General features: G+C 53.2%; 1 protein-coding gene across 5 annotated transcripts in view; it reads left to right on the plus strand.

Moving 5' to 3' along the window:
* The window catches only part of CLASP1 (cytoplasmic linker associated protein 1), a 197302-nt gene that overhangs the window by 115098 nt on the left and 58036 nt on the right, over positions 1-24168 (plus strand). Inside the window, exons 18-27 of one of the 5 annotated variants that reach the window (XM_069732633.1) lie at positions 713-762; positions 843-1013; positions 4041-4148; positions 4814-4975; positions 14106-14213; positions 15373-15435; positions 17435-17538; positions 17993-18016; positions 20418-20662; positions 20794-20857. In XM_069732633.1, coding sequence (XP_069588734.1) covers positions 713-762; positions 843-1013; positions 4041-4148; positions 4814-4975; positions 14106-14213; positions 15373-15435; positions 17435-17538; positions 17993-18016; positions 20418-20662; positions 20794-20857 — 1099 coding nt within the window. The remainder of the gene's footprint in view (positions 1-712; positions 763-842; positions 1014-4040; positions 4149-4813; positions 4976-14105; positions 14214-15372; positions 15436-17434; positions 17539-17992; positions 18017-20417; positions 20663-20793; positions 20858-24168) is intronic. The other 4 variants (XM_069732634.1, XM_069732635.1, XM_069732637.1 and 1 more) reach the window with 4 other exon arrangements.

Consider the following 24168-nt stretch of genomic DNA (forward strand, 5'->3'; position numbering starts at 1 on the left):
GAGCCTGAAGCGAGTGATGTGCGCGCCCCCAGGAGAGCCTGAAGCGAGTGATGTGAGCGCCCCCAGGAGAGCCTGAAGCGAGTGATGTGAGCGCCCCCAGGAGAGCCTGAAGCGAGTGATGTGAGCGCCCCCAGGAGAGCCTGAAGCCAGTGGCGCGTGCTCCCCCCCCCCCCCCCCCCCCCAGGAGAGCCTGAAGCGAGTGGCGCGTGTGCCACCCAGGAGAGCCTGAAGCGAGTGGCGCGTGTGCCACCCAGGAGAGCCTGAAGCGAGTGGCGCGTGTGCCCCCCTGGAGAACCTGAAGCGAGCGGCGCGAGTCTTCGGCAGGTTTTTTGTCGCTTTGGTGTAGAGACGGCACCAGCATCGGTGGACTCCTTCTCTGCAGAAATGTCTGTAAGGAAAGGGCAATGATGCCGGCGTCTGTCGTCTCCTCTGTGCAGCTGCTGGGAGTGCTGGTCCGGTGTGGTGCCGATCAGCGGCGGTGACTGCTCTTTGCCACGGCGGTGACTGCTCTTTGCCGCGGCGGTGACTGCTCTTTGCCATGCTGTTATGTGCGGCTCCTGAATATAATCGCCTGGTTGGTGATCAGTAATGTACAAGGCCCGGAGCTTCCTGACCATCGTCACTGATTTGCTTGTCAGACACCTTTTACACTTCTGCTGTTTTATATTTTTACTTTTTACCTGTCTAATCTATTTTTTTTCCCTCCTCTTAGTCGTCCCCTGTCCGCTAAGAGAAGCCCCCCTGGAAGTTCAGCTTCTAGAGGTCAGTGTTCACCTGTGTGTGATGGAAGGCGAGCCTGAACTGCCTGGTTTCTGGTCGGTAATTTTTCTTTTCTTCTGCAGTTTCTGCAGCGGCGGTGAAGACGGCGGCGACCCCGGGCTCCCTGCAGCGCTCCCGCAGCGACATTGATGTGAATGCAGCAGCCAGCTCCAAGTCCAAAGTATCATCGTCCACCACGGCTGCGCCCTTCAGCTCGGCCGCGGCGCTGCCCCCCGGCTCCTATGCTTCTCTAGGTGAGATGAATCCTCCACCGCAGCCACGTGACGGACAGGTGCCCTGCACTTTACATCATGGCCGCAGAGCCAGCTCACAGTAGTGTCACTTATTTCATGGTCTCGCCTCTCATGCTTTATATGATGATGGGTTTAGCATTTCATATCAGACTTCGGGACATTGCAAGCTTCGTGGGCATAGCCGGGTGCAGATCACACTGCAGCTGCACACTCTGGACTGAAAGGGTTAAGCATCACGCACTAACATCAGGAATTGCTGAATGTTGTCATCTTACTAATTCTTCCCACTGTTTCCTTTCCCTGTTTTTATTTTTTTCTATTTAATTTCCCTAAAGATGGTCCCACTGCTAAATCCGAGGGTAAGCTTAGTGTGCCACAGAGCTGTGTCCGAGGGGTGTTGTGTATGGTGCTCATCTGTGCTCCTGGTGATCTGCATGCTGGTCTCTTCATCATGTGTCTGTGTACTGTACCGTCACCTCCAGGATCTCACTGCACATGGCCTATTAGCCGGCTTCATCTTGCATTCAGGGGACATCCTGTTCATTACATGGACTAATGTCATGTATTGTGGCTTCGTATCCCTACAATCAGACACTGTTGCACCTCATTCATTAGCTGTGATCCTCATGTCAGCTGCGGTCGTTGTACATACGCTCGGGTCCGACTGCTCGGGGCACGTCAGTCCGCACGGGTCCGACTGCTCGGGGCGCGTCCGTCCGCTCGGGTCTGTCCACTTGGGTCCGTCCATCCGACTGCTCGGGTCCGTCCGCTTGGGTCCGTCTGTCCGTCCGACTGTTCGGATCTGTCCACTTAGGTCTGTCCGCTCGGGGCGCGTCCGCTGCCGCTTATCTTCAGCTGCAGGACATCACTCAAGTCCTGTGTTTTAATGTTGATGATTATGGCTTACAGCCAATGAAAACCCAAAAGTCATTATCTCAGTAAACGAGAATAATTAACAATAAACACCTGCAAAGGCTCCTAAGCGTTTATAAAAGTCCCTTAGTCTGTTTCAGTAGCTCCACAATCATGGAGAAGACTGCTGACCTGACAGATGTCCAGAAGGCGTCACTGACACACTCCACAAGGAGGGGAAGCCACAAAAGGTCATCGGTAAAGAAGCCGGCTGTTCACACAGTGCTGTATCCAAGAATATTAATGTAAAGTGGAAAAAGTGTGGTAGAAAAAGGTGCACAAGCCACCGGGATAACCGCAGCCTGGAAATGATTGTTAAGAAAAGGCCATTCAGTAATGTGGAGGAGATTCACAAGGAGCGGACGCTGCTGGGGTCATTGCTTCACCACACACAGACGTGTCCAGGACATGGACTACAAGTGTCACATTCCTTGTGTCCGGCCGCTCATGACCAATAGACAACGCCAGAAGTGTCTTACCTGGGCCAAGGAGGAAAAGAACCGGACTGTTATCAGTGGTCCAAGGTCCCAGAGTCTGGAGGAAGAGTGGAGAGGCCACAATCCGAGCTGCTGGAGGTGTGAAGTCTCCACAATCAGTGATGGTTTGGGGGCCATGTCATCTGCTGGTGTAGGTCCACTGTGTTTTATCAGGACCAAAGTCAGCGCAGCCGTCTACCAGGACATTATGGAGCTCTTCATGCTTCCCTCTGCCGACAAGATTTTTGGAGATGTAAATGTCATTCTCCAGCAGGACTTGGCCCCTGTCCACACGGCCAAAAGTACCAATACCTGGTGTAAAAACAACAGTAACACTGGGCTTGATTGGCAGCAAACTCTCCTGACCTTAACCCTATAGAGAATCTATGGAGTATTGTCAAGAGGAAGATGAGGGACACCAGACCCAACAATGCAGACGAGCTGAAGGCTGCTATCAAAGCAACCTGGGCTTCCATAGCCCCTCAACAGCCACAGGCTGATCGCCTCCATGCCACGCCACATTGATGCAGTAATTGATGCAAAAGGAGCCCGACCAAGTATTGAGGGCATTTACTGATCATACATTTCAGGAGGCCAACATTTTGGATTTTACAATCATTTTTCAAGCAAATGTTATAAAGTATTCTAATTTACTGAGATAATGACTATTTAGTTTTCATTGGCTGTCAGCCATAATCCTCAACATTAATAGAAATAAACACGTGAAATAAATCACTCTGTGTAATGACTCTATATAAGGCTAGGCTCACATTGCGTTAGTGCAATCCGTTTTAGCGGATACGCTAACGGATTGCGCTAACACAATGTCCAAAAAGGGATTGCATGCAGCGTTTGAGGTCCGTCCGAAACTAACGGCACATCGCAGACGCATGCCAAAAATGGCATACGTTTGCAATGCGTTAGCGATCTGGTAGCACATTGCAGTCAATGGGTGCGCTAACGGATCCGTTACATAGCGTTAATTGCGACAATTGCGCCATGTAACGGAGTCCGTTAGCGGACACCCACTAACGCAATGTGAACCTAGCCTAATTTGAGATTCACTTTTTGTATTGAAGAACTGAGATAAATTCACTTTTTGATATTCTAATTTTGTGAGAAGCCCTTGTAGCTTTCTGTAGTGATTGTAACAGTACCATAAAAATACTACATGTCCTCCTGCAGGGACTCGGCTAAGCTATTAGGGGCTGTATCCACAAGCTTGCTGACGGTTTCCAGTCCCGACTAGCACTCTCGGCTAGAGCCCTGATTCTTGTCTGTAATTCGGGGCACCATCTGATGCGTTATGGCACTTCGGCGATTCCTTTAACTGTTGATTGCTGATCGGGGTGGACTGACTGACGCCGTGGCCGGTGACGGACTGACGCCGTGGCCGCGGTTCTGCTCTTCTGTAAAAGTTCATGTAGTTGTGCTCCGTGTCTGGATTAGACTCGCGCAGTTATAGTCGCTCTTGCGCTCTAGGATTAGACCTTGGTTTTGCAGACGTCTTCGGTTCGTTCACTGCTCCTCCTTGGTGATCTCCTGGTTTCTCCATTATGAAGACACTGGAGATCGTTGTTTTCAGGGCGCTCAGTCTGTGGGATCTTAGTGATCACCTTAAATTTGTGTTTTTGGACAGGACGGATCCGCACCAGGAGGCAGAGCTCAGGAAGCACCAGCAGCGCCAGCTCCGCTCAGCCGGACACCCGAGGCCGCAGCCGAGCCAAGATCGTGTCGCAGTCCCAGCGTAAGCAGCCGGGGCGTGAGTGCTAGATGGTGTCTGCGCTCCATGATTGTCCGCTGTCCTGTTGTATGAGATGTGTGCTTTCTACATTGTGTGACCTTTTCTAAATCCTCTTTACTGTCCTCCTCCTGCCTCCATGCTAAAGGATCCCGATCAGCGAATCCAGCCAGCGGTAAGACGCTGCCCGGGGCCTCACCACCTCCTGTCATCTCCTCTGTCATCAGTGTAGGCGACCTGCTGTGCACTTGCTGACGACAGCCTTCCCTGGCACCTCTCTGCAATGTGGGGACCACGGCTTCTTGCGCCAAGTTCTCACAAATTTGGGACAATGAAGCTTGTAGAGGTGGCGGTGGCGGCGGGCCAGACACAGCAGGCATTTGGCTGCACACTCCTCGCTCTTCTAGGCATCGGACAGCCTGTTCTGTCTTGGAGACTAATTGCACAATGCCTCAATACTACTACCCCCATTTTACACTGTCCTTGTCACGCAAGGCTCTGCCGCGTCATCCGCATAGATGTGTCCAGGGACGGCATCGCTGCGCTGCCTTGTGGGGATGTGGTCGCCATTAGTGAGGTTATTGTGCTCCATAGCATCGCTGAGCATCATCCATGTAGATACACAATGACTGATGTCTGACTGTCCACTCATCCGCGTTCTCCCCGTACAGCCGGCAGCCGCTCCAGTTCTCCTGGGAAATTGTTGAGCAGTGGATATGGTCTAGCAACCAGCGCCCAGAGGGTCCCACAAATCCCGACCTCTGAGAAAAGAAGCAAGATCCCCCGCAGTCAAGGCTGCAGCCGTGAGACCAGCCCAAGCAGGATGGGACTGGGTAAGGACATGGGCCTCGCTTTGGGGGGTTTTGCCCTTTGTTGCATATTTTTAACGTTTTAATGCAGCTGTTTGGTGCTGAATCTCTTGCTGCACAGGTTCGGCCATTGTATACACCACTGTGTATATACACGTAATCGGCGCAGAGGAGCGGAAGTCCCCCAGCACCTATAGATATAGTCCTGCTCCTCGTTATTGGCCCCCACATACAGTCCTGCTCCTCGTTATTGGCCCCCACATACAGTCCGGCTCCTCGTTATTGGCCCCCACATACAGTCCGGCTCCTTGTTATTGGCCCCACATACAGTCCTGCTCCTCGTTATTGGCCCCACATACAGTCCTGCTCCTCGTTATTGGCCCCACATACAGTCCTGCTTCTCGTTATTGGCCCCCTCATACAGTCCTGCTCCTCGTTATTGGCCCCCCACATAGTCCTGCTCCACGTTATTGGCCCCCTCATACAGTCCTGCTCCTCGTTATTGGCCCCCCACATAGTCCTGCTCCACGTTATTGGCCCCCACATACAGTCCTGCTCCTCGTTATTGGCCCCCACATACAGTCCTGCTCCTCGTTATTGGCCCCCACATACAGTCCTGCTCCTCGTTATTGGCCCCCACATACAGTCCTGCTCCTCGTTATTGGCCCCACATACAGTCCTGCTCCTCGTTATTGGCCCCCACATACAGTCCTACTCCTCGTTATTGGCCCCACATACAGTCCTGCTTCTCGTTATTGGCCCCCTCATACAGTCCTGCTCCTCGTTATTGGCCCCCCACATAGTCCTGCTCCACGTTATTGGCCCCCTCATACAGTCCTGCTCCTCGTTATTGGCCCCACATACAGTCCTGCTCATTATTATCCCCACATACAGTCCTGCTCCTCGTTATTGGCCCCCACATACAGTCCTGCTCCTCGTTATTGGCCCCCACATACAGTCCTGCTCCTCGTTATTGGCCCCACATACAGTCCTGCTTCTCGTTATTGGCCCCCACATACAGTCCTGCTCCTCGTTATTGGCCCCACATACAGTCCTGCTCCTCGTTATTGGCCCCACATACAGTCCGGCTTCTCGTTATTGGCCCCCCACATAGTCCTGCTCCACGTTATTGGCCCCCTCATACAGTCCTGCTCCTCGTTATTTGCCCCACATACAGTCCTGCTCATTATTGGCCCCACATACAGTCCTACTCCTCGTTATTGGCCCCCACATACAGTCCTGCTCCTCGTTATTGGCCCCCACATACAGTCCTGCTCATCGTTATTGGCCCCCACATGCAGTCCTGCTCCTCGTTATTGGCCCCCACATACAGTCCTGCTCCTCGTTATTGGCCCCACATACAGTCCTGCTCCTCGTTATTGACCCCCACATACTGTCCTGCTCATCGTTATTGGCCCCCACATACAGTCCTGCTCCTCGTTATTGGCCCCCACATACAGTCCTGCTCCTCGTTATTGGCCCCCACATACAGTCCTGCTCATCGTTATTGGCCCCCACATACAGTCCTGCTCCTCGTTATTGGCCCCACATACAGTCCTGCTCCTCGTTATTGGCCCCCTCATACAGTCCTGCTCCTCGTTATTGGCCCCACATACAGTCCGGCTTCTCGTTATTGGCCCCCCACATAGTCCTGCTCCACGTTATTGGCCCCCTCATACAGTCCTGCTCCTCGTTATTTGCCCCACATACAGTCCTGCTCATTATTGGCCCCACATACAGTCCTGCTCCTCGTTATTGGCCCCCACATACAGTCCTGCTCCTCGTTATTGGCCCCCACATACAGTCCTGCTCCTCGTTATTGGCCCCCACATACAGTCCTGCTCCTCGTTATTGGCCCCCACATACAGTCCTGCTCATCGTTATTGGCCCCCACATACAGTCCTGCTCCTCGTTATTGGCCCCACATACAGTCCTGCTCCTCGTTATTGGCCCCCTCATACAGTCCTGCTCCTCGTTATTGGCCCCCACATACAGTCCTGCTCCTCGTTATTGGCCCCCACATACAGTCCTGCTCCTCGTTATTGGCCCCCACATGCAGTCCTGCTCCTCGTTATTGGCCCCCACATACAGTCCTGCTCCTCGTTATTGGCCCCCACATACAGTCCTGCTCCTCGTTATTGGCCCCCACATACAGTCCTGCTCATTGTTATTGGCCCCCACATACAGTCCTGCTCCTCGTTATTGGTCCCAACATACAGTCCTGCTCATCGTTATTGGCCCCCACATACAGTCCTGCTCCTCGTTATTGGCCCCCACATACAGTCCTGCTCCTCGTTATTGGCCCCCACATACAGTCCTGCTCCTCGTTATTGGCCCCCACATACAGTCCTGCTCCTCGTTATTGGCCCCCACATACAGTCCTGCTCCTCGTTATTGACCCCCACATACAGTCCTGCTTTTCGTTATTGACCCCTCATACAGTCCTGCTCCTCGTTATTGGCCCCCTCATACAGTCCTGCTCCTCGTTATTGGCCCCCACATACAGTCCTGCTCCTCGTTATTGGCCCCCACATACAGTCCTGCTCCTCGTTATTGACCCCTCATACAGTCCTGCTCCTCGTTATTGGCCCCCTCATACAGTCCTGCTCCTCGTTATTGGCCCCCACATACAGTCCTGCTCCTCGTTATTGGCCCCCACATACAGTCCTGCTCCTCGTTATTGGACCCCTCATACAGTCCTGCTCCTCGTTATTGACCCCTCATACAGTCCTGCTCCTCGTTATTGGCCCCCTCATACAGTCCTGCTCCTCGTTATTGGCCCCCACATACAGTCCTGCTCCTCGTTATTGGCCCCCACATACAGTCCTGCTCCTCGTTATTGGCCCCCACATACAGTCCTGCTCCTCGTTATTGACCCCCACATACAGTCCTGCTCCTCGTTATTGACCCCTCATACAGTCCTGCTCCTCGTTATTGGCCCCCACATACAGTCCTGCTCCTCGTTATTGGCCCCCACATACAGTCCTGCTCCTCGTTATTGGCCCCCACATACAGTCCTGCTCCTCGTTATTGGCCCCCACATACAGTCCTGCTCCTCGTTATTGACCCCCACATACAGTCCTGCTCCTCGTTATTGACCCCTCATACAGTCCTGCTCCTCGTTATTGGCCCCCACATACAGTCCTGCTCCTCGTTATTGGCCCCCACATAGTCCTGCTCCACGTTATTGGCCCCCTCATACAGTCCTGCTCCTCGTTATTTGCCCCACATACAGTCCTGCTCATTATTGGCCCCACATACAGTCCTGCTCCTCGTTATTGGCCCCCACATACAGTCCTGCTCCTCGTTATTGGCCCCCACATACAGTCCTGCTCCTCGTTATTGGCCCCCACATACAGTCCTGCTCCTCGTTATTGGCCCCCACATACAGTCCTGCTCATCGTTATTGGCCCCTCATACAGTCCTGCTCCTCGTTATTGACCCCTCATACAGTCCTGCTCCTCGTTATTGGCCCCCACATAGTCCTGCTCCACGTTATTGGCCCCCTCATACAGTCCTGCTCCTCGTTATTTGCCCCACATACAGTCCTGCTCATTATTGGCCCCACATACAGTCCTGCTCCTCGTTATTGGCCCCCACATACAGTCCTGCTCCTCGTTATTGGCCCCCACATACAGTCCTGCTCCTCGTTATTGGCCCCCACATACAGTCCTGCTCCTCGTTATTGGCCCCCACATACAGTCCTGCTCATCGTTATTGGCCCCCACATACAGTCCTGCTCCTCGTTATTGGCCCCACATACAGTCCTGCTCCTCGTTATTGGCCCCCTCATACAGTCCTGCTCCTCGTTATTGGCCCCCACATACAGTCCTGCTCCTCGTTATTGGCCCCCACATACAGTCCTGCTCCTCGTTATTGGCCCCCACATGCAGTCCTGCTCCTCGTTATTGGCCCCCACATACAGTCCTGCTCCTCGTTATTGGCCCCCACATACAGTCCTGCTCCTCGTTATTGGCCCCCACATACAGTCCTGCTCCTCGTTATTGGCCCCCACATACAGTCCTGCTCATTGTTATTGGCCCCCACATACAGTCCTGCTCCTCGTTATTGGTCCCAACATACAGTCCTGCTCATCGTTATTGGCCCCCACATACAGTCCTGCTCCTCGTTATTGGCCCCCACATACAGTCCTGCTCCTCGTTATTGGCCCCCACATACAGTCCTGCTTTTCGTTATTGACCCCTCATACAGTCCTGCTCCTCGTTATTGGCCCCCTCATACAGTCCTGCTCCTCGTTATTGGCCCCCACATACAGTCCTGCTCCTCGTTATTGGCCCCCACATACAGTCCTGCTCCTCGTTATTGGCCCCCACATACAGTCCTGCTCCTCGTTATTGACCCCTCATACAGTCCTGCTCCTCGTTATTGGCCCCCTCATACAGTCCTGCTCCTCGTTATTGGCCCCCACATACAGTCCTGCTCCTCGTTATTGGCCCCCACATACAGTCCTGCTCCTCGTTATTGGCCCCCACATACAGTCCTGCTCCTCGTTATTGACCCCCACATACAGTCCTGCTCCTCGTTATTGACCCCTCATACAGTCCTGCTCCTCGTTATTGGCCCCCACATACAGTCCTGCTCCTCGTTATTGGCCCCCACATACAGTCCTGCTCCTCGTTATTGGCCCCCACATACAGTCCTGCTCCTCGTTATTGGCCCCCACATACAGTCCTGCTCCTCGTTATTGACCCCTCATACAGTCCTGCTCCTCGTTATTGGCCCCCTCATACAGTCCTGCTCCTCGTTATTGGCCCCCACATACAGTCCTGCTCCTCGTTATTGGCCCCCACATACAGTCCTGCTCCTCGTTATTGACCCCTCATACAGTCCTGCTCCTCGTTATTGGCCCCCTCATACAGTCCTGCTCCTCGTTATTGACCCCCACATACAGTCCTGCTCCTCGTTATTGGCCCCCACATACAGTTCTGCTCGTTATTGGCCCCCTCATACAGTCCTGCTCCTCGTTATTGGCCCCCACATACAGTCCTGCTCCTCGTTATTGACCCCCACATACAGTCTTGCTCCTCGTTATTGACCCCCACATACAGTCCTGCTCCTCGTTATTGGCCCCCACATACAGTCCTGCTCCTCGTTATTGGCCCCCTCATACAGTCCTGCTCCTCGTTATTGGCCCCCTCATACAGTCCTGCTCCTCGTTATTGACCCCCACATACAGTCCTGCTCCTCGTTATTGGCCCCCACATACAGTCTTGCTCCTCGTTATTGACCCCCACATACAGTCCTGCTCCTCGTTATTGGCCCCCACATACAGTCCTGCTCCTCGTTATTGGCCCCCTCATACAGTCCTGCTCCTCGTTATTGGCCCCCACATACAGTCCTGCTCCTCGTTATTGACCCCCACATACAGTCTTGCTCCTCGTTATTGACCCCCACATACAGTCCTGCTCCTCGTTATTGGCCCCCACATACAGTCCTGCTCCTCGTTATTGGCCCCCTCATACAGTCCTGCTCCTCGTTATTGGCCCCCTCATACAGTCCTGCTCCTCGTTATTGGCCCCCACATACAGTCTTGCTCCTCGTTATTGGCCCCCACATACAGTCCTGCTCCTCGTTATTGACCCCCACACAGTCTTGCTCCTCGTTATTGACCCCCACATACAGTCCTGCTCCTCGTTATTGGCCCCACATACAGTCCTGCTCCTCGTTATTGACCCCCACATACAGTCTTGCTCCTCGTTATTGACCCCCACATACAGTCCTGCTCCTCGTTATTGGCCCCCCACATACAGTCCTGCTCCTCGTTATTGGCCTCCACATACAGTCCAGCTCCTCGTTATTGGCCCCACATACAGTCCTGCTCATCGTTATTGGCCCCCTTATACAGTCCTGCTCCTCGTTATTGACCCCCACATACAGTCCTGCTCCTCGTTATTGGCCCCCACATACAGTCCTGCTCATCGTTATTGGCCCCCTTATACAGTCCTGCTCCTCGTTATTGACCCCCACATACAGTCCTGCTCCTCGTTATTGGCCCCCACATACAGTCCTGCTCATCGTTATTGGCCCTCACATACAGTCCTGCTCCTCGTTATTGACCCCCACATACAGTCCTGCTCCTCGTTATTGGCCCCACATACAGTCCTGCTCATCGTTATTGGCCCCCACATACAGTCCTGCTCATCGTTATTGGCCCCCACATACAGTCCTGCTCCTCGTTATTGGCCCCCACATACAGTCCTGCTCCTCGTTATTGGCCCCACATACAGTCCTGCTCATTATTGGCCCCTCATACAGTCCTGCTCCTCGTTATTGGCCTCCATATACAGTCCTGCTCCTCGTTATTGGCCCCCATATACAGTCCTGCTCCTCGTTATTGGCCTCCATATACAGTCCTGCTCCTCGTTATTGGCCCCCATATACAGTCTTGCTCCTCGTTATTGGCCCCCACATACAGTCCTGCTCCTCGTTATTGGCCCCCACATACAGTCCTGCTCCTCGTTATTGGCCCCACATACAGTCCTGCTCATCGTTATTGGCCCCATGGAGTGTAAGCGCATTATGTGCAATATCTCCTGGAATAAAAGGAATGAAGTGTAACCGTTTTTGTATCGAGCGCTCGTCGTGTTAAATACAAAAGAGCAAATGATAAACAATGAGGGAAAGCGAAAAATCCCTAAATCTGCGTCTGTGACCCTGGTACTGGCCCCGTTACATTACATTGTGACTCGCCTGTGGTAAATCACACATGAGAATCACCTGTGATTATCGGTGCACATGTGACATGAATTGGCCAATGAATGATGACTTCAGTCTTTAATAAGCCACCTGGTCGTCCCCGTTCCTTTATAACAATGGTGACTACAATGGAGCTGTCTGAGGACATCAGCTCTGCTATTATAAGCAACCACGAGACATCCAAAGGGTATAAGGCCATCTCCAAAGACCATGGTATCCCAAGAGATGTCTTCAAAGCTTGGTGCGAATGGTGGAAAAAACACCGCGCCAAACATCCAAAGACCTGGAGGCCAACCTGGAGCAGTCCAGGGTCATGGTTCCACCTAGTACCGTAAACCAAGCTTTATGGGCGGAGGCCAAGGAGGAAACCATTGCTGAAGAAAAGACAGAAAAAGAAACAACTGCTCTTGACCAAAGAGAACCTTGAGAATCCACAATCCCTTCTAGGTAAATATTCTGTGGACAGATGAAAACAAAATGGGAAGCTTTTTTGCAATGCAAAGCAGCACTGTGTACAGGCGGCACAATGAAGCTTACAAGGAAAAGAACACCCGACCAGAGCGACATGTCCTACCCAGCGTGACCAGAGCGACATGTCCTACCCAGCGTGACCAGAGCGACATGTCCTACCCAGCGTGACCAGAGCGACATGTCCTACCCAGCGTGACCAGAGCGACATGTCCTACCCAGCGTGACCAGAGCGACATGTCCTACCCAGCGTGACCAGAGCGACATGTCCTACCCAGCGTGACCAGAGCGACATGTCCTACCCAGCGTGACCACAGCGACATGTCCTACCCAGCGTGACCACAGCGACATGTCCTACCCAGCGTGACCACAGCGACATGTCCTACCCAGCGTGACCACAGCGACATGTCCTACCCAGCGTAAGACGGCTTCATTTGAGTTGAAGATCGTGGTTCCTCCATTAAGACAATGACCCAAAGCACTCATCCAGAGGTACACAGGAATGAATGAAAAGGAAAAAATGGACGGTTTTAAAATGGCCGGCAATGAGTCCTGACCTCAATTCCACTGTGAATCTTTGGGGTGAGTGAGCTGAAATTTGCCATTAGAAAAAAAGAACCGTGCGAACATTCAAGAGCCTGAACAAACGGCAAAGGAAGAGTGTGAGAAAATACCAGTGGAGGAGTGCAAGAAGCTTCTAGATGGCTACAAGAATCGTCTGGAGGCCGTCATCAATGCCTAGGGGTGGGCAGCTAAGTGTTAGGGGTCTTTATTGCTGCACCTGCTGCTTATTCTGTTTCTTTGAAATGGCAGCATGTAATGTTTTATTGTGGTATTACTGCGGACCACTAATTACAAAGTCCTGAGAATAGAACTTTGGTACATTTCCAGTTATTTCTGAAGATATTGTACAGTCTATGAAGAGATGAAGGGTGCCAATAACGATGAGCGGGACTGTACATACATGGTGCTTCACAGGAGCCGTGTGAGTAGTCCGTGGCCCCCAGGCTGGAGCCCGGCAGACGTCTCCCTCCATCACATTGCAATGATTACTTTGCTCCAGACTTAATCAGAAGAGGCATAGGGGGATCTGGCCGGTTGGGGGCCGGTGCGCAGGACTTTGGTCCGGTGGCCACGGGCTACTGATCTTAGACCAGGGTCCTATTTTTATTTTGCTAATTTCTAGCGGTTACAAGTCCATAATGAGCCCGAATGCCCCTAATTACAAACCTAAAGCCGGTGGCCGCCATAGACTCGGGAGGTCTGGTGTGCTGGGAGCCTGCTGTATGTGGAGCTTGGTCCGCTGCTCTTTTACGGACGTTGGGCTTGGTTAGTGGCACTGATCTTCCTCTGCCAGCATTAGGGCACTGTGTGCTGCCCTCGCTGGCATTACCCGCTCGAACCCCAGGCAGCCATACCAGTCAGTGGCTACAAGGGGCTTCAGTATTTCAGCTCATTGCGACCCATGTTTGTGGGAACCTGACAGCTGACCGAGGGTCTGATCCGCACTCGCTCCTCCGTCACGTTGGTCACTGATAGCGGATTGTCTCGTGATCGATTTACTGCCTCCTGTTGATGATTAGCCGCTGCTCTGTGGTTTTTGTGTAGCCATGTGATCCCTCCCCGGGTCCATGTCTCCCTGCATCCGCACATAGCACAGGCTCAGGATTGGGGGCCGTGACTGGAGGGTCCGTGCAGGCGGCTGAATCGTGCAGTTATGCATTTCTTCCTATAATTGCACGCAGCGGGGGGTTTCTTCCGATCGTTCCTTCAGTGTCGCTTCCTCTCTTCGTGACCTCTTGCCCGCGTTGTCCGATGACTTTGGCGCCGCTCGTCCTCGTGTGTGCGCTTCAGGATGTTTTGTCATGTATGTAACAGCATTAACCACTTGCTCCATTGAAGATTTTCTCAATTTTCTGCCTGTTATGTGTTGTAAATTAATGTGCTGCTTTTCCACATCGCATGCTAGCCCGGAGCAGCCGCATCCCCCGACCCAGCATGAGTCAGGGGTGCAGCCGCGACACCAGCCGAGAGAGCAGCCGGGATACGAGTCCCGCCAGGGGCTTCGCACCGCTTGGTAAGTATTGGCACGTTGAAATCCCTTTGTCCTCCCCATTCCTTCCCTCCGCTAATCCTGAGCACTCGGGACCCGTCCGTGTCCTTCCTTTCTGATCCCGCAGACGTTAGCACACTATATCACTAATTCCACATATGTGACCTGTAGTGCCCCAGCCGCTCAGCGTGCACCCGGCTATAGGCGGCCGTGATGTTCTGGGGTCTGCTGTGTGAGGGATCGTCACTTCCATCCCTTTTCTTTGTGTGACCCTGGAGCACTAATCTCCACGTATCGGGGAGCGCTGCCCTAGGTGGGAGGCCGCATTCACACATTGTGTCCCCTGATGTATGGACCTGCCGCCTCTACAGTGACGTACTCGCCTGTGGAGTTTGGGGCAGCAGACCGCGGCCGGCACGCGCATTGTCCGTACTGGTTGGATTCTGCCGCCTGTTCAGGACGGTGGAGCCGGCTGTGCCACCACCAGGACACGAGTCTCCTAACCTAAGCCATTACCTGCGATGTGCCCGCTATACCCAGCAGAGCCCAGTGTGCGGCCCGCCAGCTCCCATATGGCCGCACTTTGTAGACTCTGGCCTTCCACTTCTGCCCCATTATTGGGGTCCGGTGTGTGATAATGGGGTCAGGTGTCTCCTTCCTTACAATGCATGATAGTTTAACCCTTACTAAACTCCACTGACCCATCTCCTCTGTCAGTCGCATGGACCTTTCATTCTTGCGTCCTGTCTGGTGGCCTTTGTGTCGTTCCCCAATATTGGATCTGAAAAGTGATGTTTATTGGTGTCACTTTAGACTACAGATCTCATCATCTCCTTCATAGCCAGAGCGGGGTCCGGCTGGCTGGGTGTCCTTGTAGCTTGCACCTCACCGTGGCTCGGCCTGGTGTGTTCCCGGTGTCCACCAGCAGGGGGCAGGATAGTCCATGTACCGTGACCTGTAGTCTCTGTGTAGTGTCCTCGCGCCTCTGTCTTGTCCTACGTGGCGGGATTCCTGCCGGAGTGATGGCAGGATTGTGCGACCACACGCTCCGCTCTGTCCCATTCAGCTCACACTCTGCTTCGTGTCACATCCACCCCCGGGACCCTCATATGTGGACCCTGCTTCTGTCTCCTGTTCTCTGCGTGTTAACCCTTTGGGTGTTTGCCATTCCTTCTTCTTGCAGCCTCTCGACGTCATTCCAGGTCCACTAGTGCGCTCTCCACCTCCGAGTCTGTGGGGCAGTCAGGTGATCCGGCGCTAACTGCATGCCCAATCATCCTCCATGCCCGATCATCCTCCATGCCCGATCATCCTCCATGCCCGATCATCCTCCATGCCCGATCATCCTCCATGCCCGATCATTCTCCATGCCCGATCATTCTCCATGTGCTGACGTCGCTGCTGCATGTCCATAACATCCGCCATTACATGTTGCTTTGTGCCGCTGCAGTCTGATCTTTGTATATCTCATGCTCATTCATTATGATTTGCGTGTACATATTATATTTTGGGGGTCCGCTCCCTTCACCTGATGGGATTGCTTCTCCCCCCCCATGTACATGGAGCCTTGGGGTGTAATGATGAGAGTAGTAGTTTGTCTAGTTATCATGTAGACTGTACCGATGGTGTCAGTAATTAATGCTCCTTGTGCATTGAGACCCCCGGGGGGCTGACGGCCATCGTTCCCTTTCTAGGTAGCTCTCCTTGCTCGAGTGTCAGACTCCCCCGGGCCTCTATGGGGAGACTCTTGGGGTCAGCGATGACTGATGGGGGTGCTCTATTACAGGCAGCAGAGCGGAGGGGGGCATCGGGGAGGTTAGGGGGGTGATCCCCCTTATATTGTAGCTTCACTCTGGATGATGGTGGTTATAGTACCTCTTCAGAACTCCTCCATGCCACGTTGACTGGATCATTCTTGCAGTGCATTCTGGGTGGTATTGCCATGTTTAGGGGGATCTGCTGTGCACAGGAGGAGGTTTGTTACAGTTGCATTATTGCTGAGGTCACCGCTCAGGTCTCCTGCGTCAGGTGTGATGATGGTGGTTATAGTCGATGTTGTCAGAGTCCAGATTTCTAGTATTATGATTATCCGCCATTTTATGCCCCTGCTCAGCCCTCATGTCCTATAGGTGATGTATAGAGATCAGCGGACGCCTCCGTCCTGCAGTCCGGGGGTCTCCGGGCTCGTACATCCGTCATCCCCGGGCTGATGACTCCCATCTGTACCGCAGCTTTATATAATCATTTATGTAGAGTTATTCATCCCATCACCGCTAACCTTCCTTTCTGCCGTTCCTCCTCACGTTCCTTCCGTACAGGTGAGAGGCGTGTTATCAGGCATTGTTCACACGCTGCAGCCTCATCGCAGCTGCGGTGGTCGCATGGTAAAGTGCTGCTTCACTGCAGAACAGCAGCGCCATTTATCGTGTCCTGCCCGCTGCTGTGACGTGAGCGGATATGTGGCGCACCGTGGCTGCTATGTGGCCGCAATGTGTGAGCGTAGCGGAGGCCATGTCTGTCCTTTGCTGCAGGTGGCGCCATCATTAGTGCGAGTCTAGCTCTGGCTCTACAGCTGGCGAACTACAGCTCCCAGCATGCCTTGCTCCTGTCACAGCTGTAGAGACACAGCTTTGCCGGGTCCTTTTCTCTAAGGTGGTGCCGTCAGCATTATCCCGTCCACTCTCTCCTGCTGAATTCCTGCAGTTCGTCTTCTTGGCTCCTGATGGGCAATTTATTCCATTTCGTGCATGAAAAATACGTAAAATGTGCGTCTGTCGGGCGTCCTCAGATGAAGGCGCCGTAATGACCGCCTCGGTCCATAGATGAGACCCAGTGATGTCAGCCGATTGTCCGCCATCTCCCTGACCGCACAGACGGGTAGTGTCGTCTGAGCCGACGATAGGCAGCCGCTGATCATCGCGGACGCCGCTGATCTATAGACAGATGGGTAGACCAGGGATCTGTCTGAGCGGAGAGAGATCCAGACCATTAATATGGACACGAGATTGTCGTCTGATCCCACAGGAATCGTCTGAATCCGCAGGGATCCCGCGTCCGTTCTCTGGATAATGTAACCCTCAGACCGCTCTGCGTGGTCGGGGGATGGTGGTCAGACGCTCAGGCTATGGCCGGCCGTGTCCCAAGTGAGGAGCATTTTGCCCGTCAGTTGCCTCCAGGATTTTAGCTGCATGGATTCTGCCTCTGAGCAGAGATTTTAACATTTTGTTTCTCTTTCTTTTGACAAGATCGCTATGGGATCGGCCAGTCGGGCAGAATACCGTCCTCCGTGAACGCCATGAGGGTGCTGAGCTCCAGTACGGACCTGGAAGCCGCTGTGGCCGATGCATTGGTAAGGTGAAACGTGTCCCCGGCGTGTCCGTGTCCCCGGCGTGTCCGTGTCCCCGGCGTGTCCTCTCCCACTGTCTATAGATGTGCAGCATGCAGCTCCTCTCTGGTTCATGATCGTAGCCGTCATCTTTTGTCAACCCAAAGGGCAGAACTCGTGAACAACATGAAAAAATGTAGGCGGTGGTGGAAATGATGCCGAGATTTCCTGCTCCGGTCATTACCGCTGCAGCGTGAGGGTCTCCTCCGTATAAGACCCCCGAGCTGCCGCTGCCTGCAGTGGCGTCTGTGATTTCTGCCCCGTCGTGTTGACTCGTAGACGAGCCGCGGCTCCTCGCTGTGTTGTGTGACCCTCCCCCGAGGATCTGGCGCCTGTGACCTCGTGTTGTCTCGTCTTCTCCTCTCCATTTAACCCTTGATTTTCATCCTTCTAATAACATTCTTAATTTCTTGTTTAGCTGCTGGGAGACCCCAGGAATAAGGTACGGCCATTTTTGTTATGTTCCGCCATGCCCATGTGGGATGAGTGTCGTTTCTGTGCAGAGATTGTTTCTGAAGCAGGAGGCTCTGATCCGGGGCGTCCGCCTATGTATACGAGGCCTCGTCATTGTCTATTATGGAGGTCTCCTACTAGACCCCTGAAGTCCTGTACAGTCCTGCTGGCAGCGGAGGCGAGACTCCTCTACGGGACGTACGACCAGAAGTCCCTTCAGATGGTCAATACACTGGTTCTCCCGCCACAGGGACACCCCCAATAGTCCGTACACAGGGGGCGTCCACGTAAGGAGGGAACCTGCTCCGCAGCCCCATACAGGACTCGTCAGAGCTTGTCAGTGCCTCGGCAGGGTCCACAGTCCCCGTAGTCTGACAGCTGAGGGTTTGCTACCGTTATATCAATCCATGGGGAGCTACATCAGCCCCACAGCCTCTGTACACACTGTAACAAACCCTCAGACCTGTAGATGTTCAGCTGTCAGAGTTTGATGATGGATTTTCAGCCTTCAGATGTGAACAGCGAGCGGAGAGCTTATTAATGGCGAAGAGTTGAGAAACCAAGTAAATTAGGAAGGTGCCGAAACGCTGATAGATAAGCGGTAAATATGTGATAGGCGGGATATGGTCACAGCCGCGGACTGCAGTCGTTACCTTGTGTGTCCTGCTCCTAAGATGTTAGTGGCCCCTGTGTGGCCCCAGGGCCCAGTGATTGAAGGCTCTGTAAATTCGGCCTCCTCTAGTATAATAACTGCAGAGCTGATCTCCGAGACCACGACTGTACACTTTGGGTGGTCTGCTACAGAGCGGCCTGAGGAGGGGGCAGGTGTGGGGGGTGCTCTGATCCCCCCTCCCCCCCCCAGGCAGGTGGGAGCTCTGCCCCCTGAGGCAGGTGTGGGGGGGTGCTCTTGTCTCCCCCCCCCCAGGCAGGTGTGTGAGGGGGTGATCTGCCCTCCGGGGCAGGTGTGTGTGTGGGTGCTCTGATTCCCCCCTCCAGGCAGGTGTGAGGGGAGGTGGGGTCTCTGCCCTCCATGGCAGGTGTGTGTGCGTGTGTGTGTGGGGGGGGGTGTTCTGATTCCCCCCTCCAGGCAGGTGGGGGGGGGGGGGGGTGTTCTGCCCTCTGGGGCAGGTGTGTGTGTGTGTGTGTGTGTGGGGGGGGGTTCTGCCCTCTGGGGCAGGTGAGTGTGTGTGGGGGGGAGTTTCTGCCCTCCGGGGCAGGTGTGTGTGCGTGTGTGTGTGGGGGGGGGTGTTCTGATTCCCCCCTCCAGGCAGGTGGGGGGGGGGGGGGGGGGTGTTCTGCCCTCTGGGGCAGGTGTGTGTGTGTGTGTGTGTGTGTGTGGGGGGGGGGGGTTCTGCCCTCTGGGGCAGGTGAGTGTGTGTGGGGGGGAGTTTCTGCCCTCTGGGGCAGGTGTGTGTGTGTGTGTGTGTGTGGGGGGGGAGTTTCTGCCCTCCATGGCAGGTGTGTGTGCGTGTGTGTGGGGGGGGGTGTTCTGATTCCCCCCTCCAGGCAGGTGGGGGGGGGGGTTCTGCCCTCTGGGGCAGGTGTGTGTGTGTGGGGGTGTTCTGCCCTCTGGGGCAGGTGAGTGTGTGTGGGGGGGTGTTCTGCCCTCTGGGGCAGGTGTGTGTGTGTGTGGGGGTGTTCTGCCCTCTGGGGCAGGTGAGTGTGTGTGGGGGGGTGCCCTGCCCTCCGGGGCAGGTGTGTGTGTGGGGGGGGGGGGGTGTTCTGCCCTCTGGGGCAGGTGTGTGTGTGGGGGGGGAAGGGTGGTTTCTGCCCTCTAGGGCAGGTGTGCGTGTGGGGGTTCTCTGATCCCCTCCCCAGGCAGGGGTGAGGGGGGGGTCCTCTGCCCCAAGGGGGGCACGATGGCCTGTCGCTGGGGCGTCACATCCCAGTTGCTGGTGGAAGTGACTGCATCTTCCAGTGACGGCCAAGTAATCTCCAGATATAAGATATAAATAGGGATCCATCTGCGGCCAATGATGAGGGGCGATTACTTCATGTAAAGGATGGGTCCCGCTGGTCCCATCACCTTCTCCGGGTGCACAGCCCCCATTGAGTAAAATATGACTCCACTTCCCTGTATTTATTGGCGTCCCTCACCGCAGAGCATCTCCTCTGCCATACTCTGCAGAGCATCGCAGCACTGCAATCTGCTTTCCTGGGCTTTGTATGGGGGCTAGGAGCGCCACGCGGGGGAAGGATCACAGAACGTGATGGGTTTGGGTTCTGGATCTTGAATTTTTGGAGATGGGGGATCTGTTTGGGGTTTGTATATTGGACTTCCAGGTGATTGAGCCCGGACGGGTCTGTGCCTCCACGTCCCGTGTATTCTGCATCCAGTGTAACCATGGTGAGATGTGCAGACTCCAGTTAATGTGCGATTTTACTTGCAGAAGAAGCCGGTGAGGAGACGTTACGAGCCGTATGGGATGTACTCTGATGACGATGCAAACAGTGATGCCTCCAGCGCCTGCTCAGAAAGGTCTTATGGCTCAAGAAATGGTGGGATCCCGCACTACCTGCGCCAAACTGAGGATGTGGCCGAGGTCCTGAACCACTGCGCCAGCTCCAACTGGTCCGAGAGGAAAGAGGGGCTCATCGGCCTGCAGAACCTGCTGAAAAGTCAGCGGACGCTCAGGTGAGTGATCCCCGGGTCTGTGCACCCATCTAAAAGCTGCAGCTTTACAACTCATCGTCATTCTCAGAGTTTTCTCAGATATTTTTTTGGGGGATCCAGATTTTGTTATCACAAATGTTTTTGTTTTGCAGCCGGGTGGAGCTGAAGAGGCTTTGTGAAATCTTCACTCGGATGTTTGCAGACCCCCACAGTAAGGTTGGTGCCCCACATACACACGTAGGGGAGGTTCTGGGTGTCACCAGGGATGGACGAGGCGACACATTCACTCTGTATAGTCCCATATCTCACTGTTGCCTCCGGCTGCTGCTTGTTTGTGCTGCTTGCTGTGGTCCCTGTTGTGTGTATTGTATGAGCAGCTCTTGGGGGGCACCCAGGCTGTAACATAAGGGAGATGAGGGTCTTGCCTGAATATGTGTGGCTGTAATCTCTGCATGCATCAAAGCTGCGGCGCTCCGGCTGCATGAGTGCCGGAGCGGATAGAAAGAACTGCAGATTATGTGTAATGATGGCCGAGCAATCACGGGGAGACACGGCATGGCGGGTGCATGGAGGGTCACTTTGGGGGATGGCAGTTCTGGGGTGATTGCTGGACTCTAACCTGCTCCCCATCTTTAGTCATTGTGTGTGATCTGCATGGAGCAGTCCGGCGGCTGCTGTCAATCACACGGGGCCACGCTCTCACATTGCTGCTGCTGCTTCTCCTGCACCTTACTGACCGCTCGCGCTGACGTTTCCCTCTTCAAGCATGGCGCTGCCATATGTAATGGCGTTCAGCAGTGCAGGTTATCACTGTGCTGCGTATTGAGGTGGGAAGAAATCACCATAAACATACTGGTCCCCCGATATCACATGGCCTGCAGTCATTACCCTGTAAGGGGTCACATGAGGCCGTCTGGGTCTAAGGCTTTGTTCACACGTGACCACGCTGCACCTGAAAACTGAGCAGAATAACCTTTTTTTTTTTCCTGGGTTTTCAAATTAATCTGCAAAAATATCTGCCCATTAATCAAAGTGGCCATTAATGGACAATATGACTCCCACGCTGGGCAGCGAGCTTCTTTGCATAGGTGCTGATTGGCTGTGAGGGATCATGTGACTGCACACCCAGGGGGCTTTGGTCTCATGGGTCCGTTACTCCCTAATATAACTCTAAGACTTTGTGCTGGTTATTTCTACTCGTCTGTCGCCATTTCCTTCTGTCAAGAGACGCCAGTTGTGGTGGGGCACCATAGTGCTGTGACTGTTAGTCATGGTGGGGTCCATAGCGCCGTCTGTGTCAGGCTTGCTGGGTCCATAGTGCTCCGTCCACAGGGCTGTGAAGTCGGTAAGCCAAACCTCCGACTCCTTTAAGCGACCCTGTCAGCAGATTTTGCCGCTATAAGATGAGGCCACTGCAGGGGGTGGTCCGGTCCGATGGGTGTCGCAGGTCCGTGGCCTCCCGTCTTCTTGTGATGCCGCCCTCCTGCTTTCATCATTGCTCCCCGGCATCGCGCTCCGGCGCATGCGTAGTTCTCTGCCCTGGTGAGAAAGTACTGCAGTGCGCAGGCGCTGGGCCTCTCTGACCTTTCCTGCCCCGACACTGCAGTACTTTACTCTGCCCTCAACAGGACCGAGAAGTACGCCTGCGCCGGGGAGCAATGATGAAAGCAGGAGGGCGGCATCACAAGAAGACGGGAGGCCCCGGACCTGCGACACCCATCGGACCGGACCACCCCCCGGGTGAGTATAATATAATTTATTTTTCTTCTCTTGCAGGTTGGACCGGGGGCTTATCTGCAGCATTATAGAATGCAGTATATCAGCCCTGAAAGGCAGTGGCCGCATCTTTTAGTGGCAAAATCTGCTGACAGGGTCCCTTTAATTTCGATGACACCGACTCCACGACTCCGACCCACTCATACATGGCTCATGTTTAACTTTAAGTGATAAATTTACTGTAGTGAAATGGTAACATCAGGCTTTTAATCTTTATTATGATACAATAATCAAGCCATTTAGATAGAACATACAATATATTTATTGGAATACAACTTTAGAACAAAAAACTTTGCATATTTACAACTTATTATACACTCTGCAACAAGTGCAAAAAAACAGTGTTCAACAAAAACGCACTGAACAGCATTTGTGCAGTCTATGACTTTGTTCTGAGAAATAGTATCGCCTCCATCAGATCCTCCTTCATGGATGACCTCACATCTGACCTAATTATTTTAAGGCTGGAGAACGACCTCTCTACACTAACTTGGGTTGGTGGTAAAGCAGCGACCACATGGTCGACATCTCTCACAATTTCAGGGTATAAAGGAATTGCAGTCAGTTTTGATGAACGATTGAACTCTTCTACTTCTCTGAGAGCAAGTGAAAAATGTTGCTGAAATATGGTCAATCTGTTTTCTAGTGGAATCTTTTTCCCTGCGGCGACGCTTTGCCTGCTCCGTCGTCCAAATACTTGTGGAAATCAAACTCCTCATCTGATGAGGATGAAGAAACGGCAGCAGCAGCACTGGCAGGACCCGAGTCCTCTTGCTCTTGGCCGTCCTGTAGCTCATCCTAACTGTTGCCTCAATCAGAGATTCTTTTCCTTTACTAAGCTGTTGATCATCCAGCAATATACAATGACTCGGGTCCACATAAACAGCTGCCAGAAGAATTTCATTTTTTAATAGCAGTGTCTCCATTTCATTGAAGCAGCAGTGTCTCCATTTCATTGAAGCAGCAATGCCATCTGCCATTAAACCTCTTTCGGACAGGCAAAACAACAAGTTCTTCCACTCCTTCATAAAAATGCCAGGAGTTAAATCCTCAGCTTGTAACTTTTTTGCACTGTAAATGGGTAATGAAGAAATTCCTTCAATTCAGCCACCTGTGTCCATTGACCTTCATGTAGTGTTACCTGAGTGTCGGCCATATCTACAAGGAAGGGTTTCAGCTCAAGCAATCGCTCAATCATTAAATAGGTGATGCCCCACCGAGTGGCTTGATCCACAATTGCCCCTTTTCCAGTACGTTTCTTCAAGATGGAATCAATTTTAGGGGTTCTGGCAGTAATCGCCAATTTCCTCACTTTGCTAATCAGAGTTCCAGCATGTCCCTCTTGCAGACTATCTATTATTGCCAGCTGCAGCGTGTGCACAACACAGCGCATGTGATGAATAGGAAAGAGGTGTGAAGCAGCTTCAACAAGATCATCTAATTGTAAAGAATCACTTTGCTGTTCTTCTATGGTAATATCTGTTTGTTCCTATGTTATGGGAACAGGGCTATGGCCTTCCATCTCCAACATACTGAATGTGAAATGTTTTTCTAGCTGCTGATCACCTTCATTATTCTCATTCATCAGGTTAATTGTACTTATCATGTTTGCAGCATTATCAATTGCAATTGCAAGAACCTGTTTTTTTTTTTTGTTTTTTTTAGTTCATAATCTTGCAGAACTTTTTCCACGAAGGTCTGGAGAAACTGGCTGCTGTGATGAGCTTTAGTATCTGCCAGCGTCTTAGTAA

Source organism: Ranitomeya imitator, chromosome 7 (genome assembly GCF_032444005.1).
Source record: "Ranitomeya imitator isolate aRanImi1 chromosome 7, aRanImi1.pri, whole genome shotgun sequence".
Lineage (NCBI taxonomy): Eukaryota > Metazoa > Chordata > Amphibia > Anura > Dendrobatidae > Ranitomeya > Ranitomeya imitator.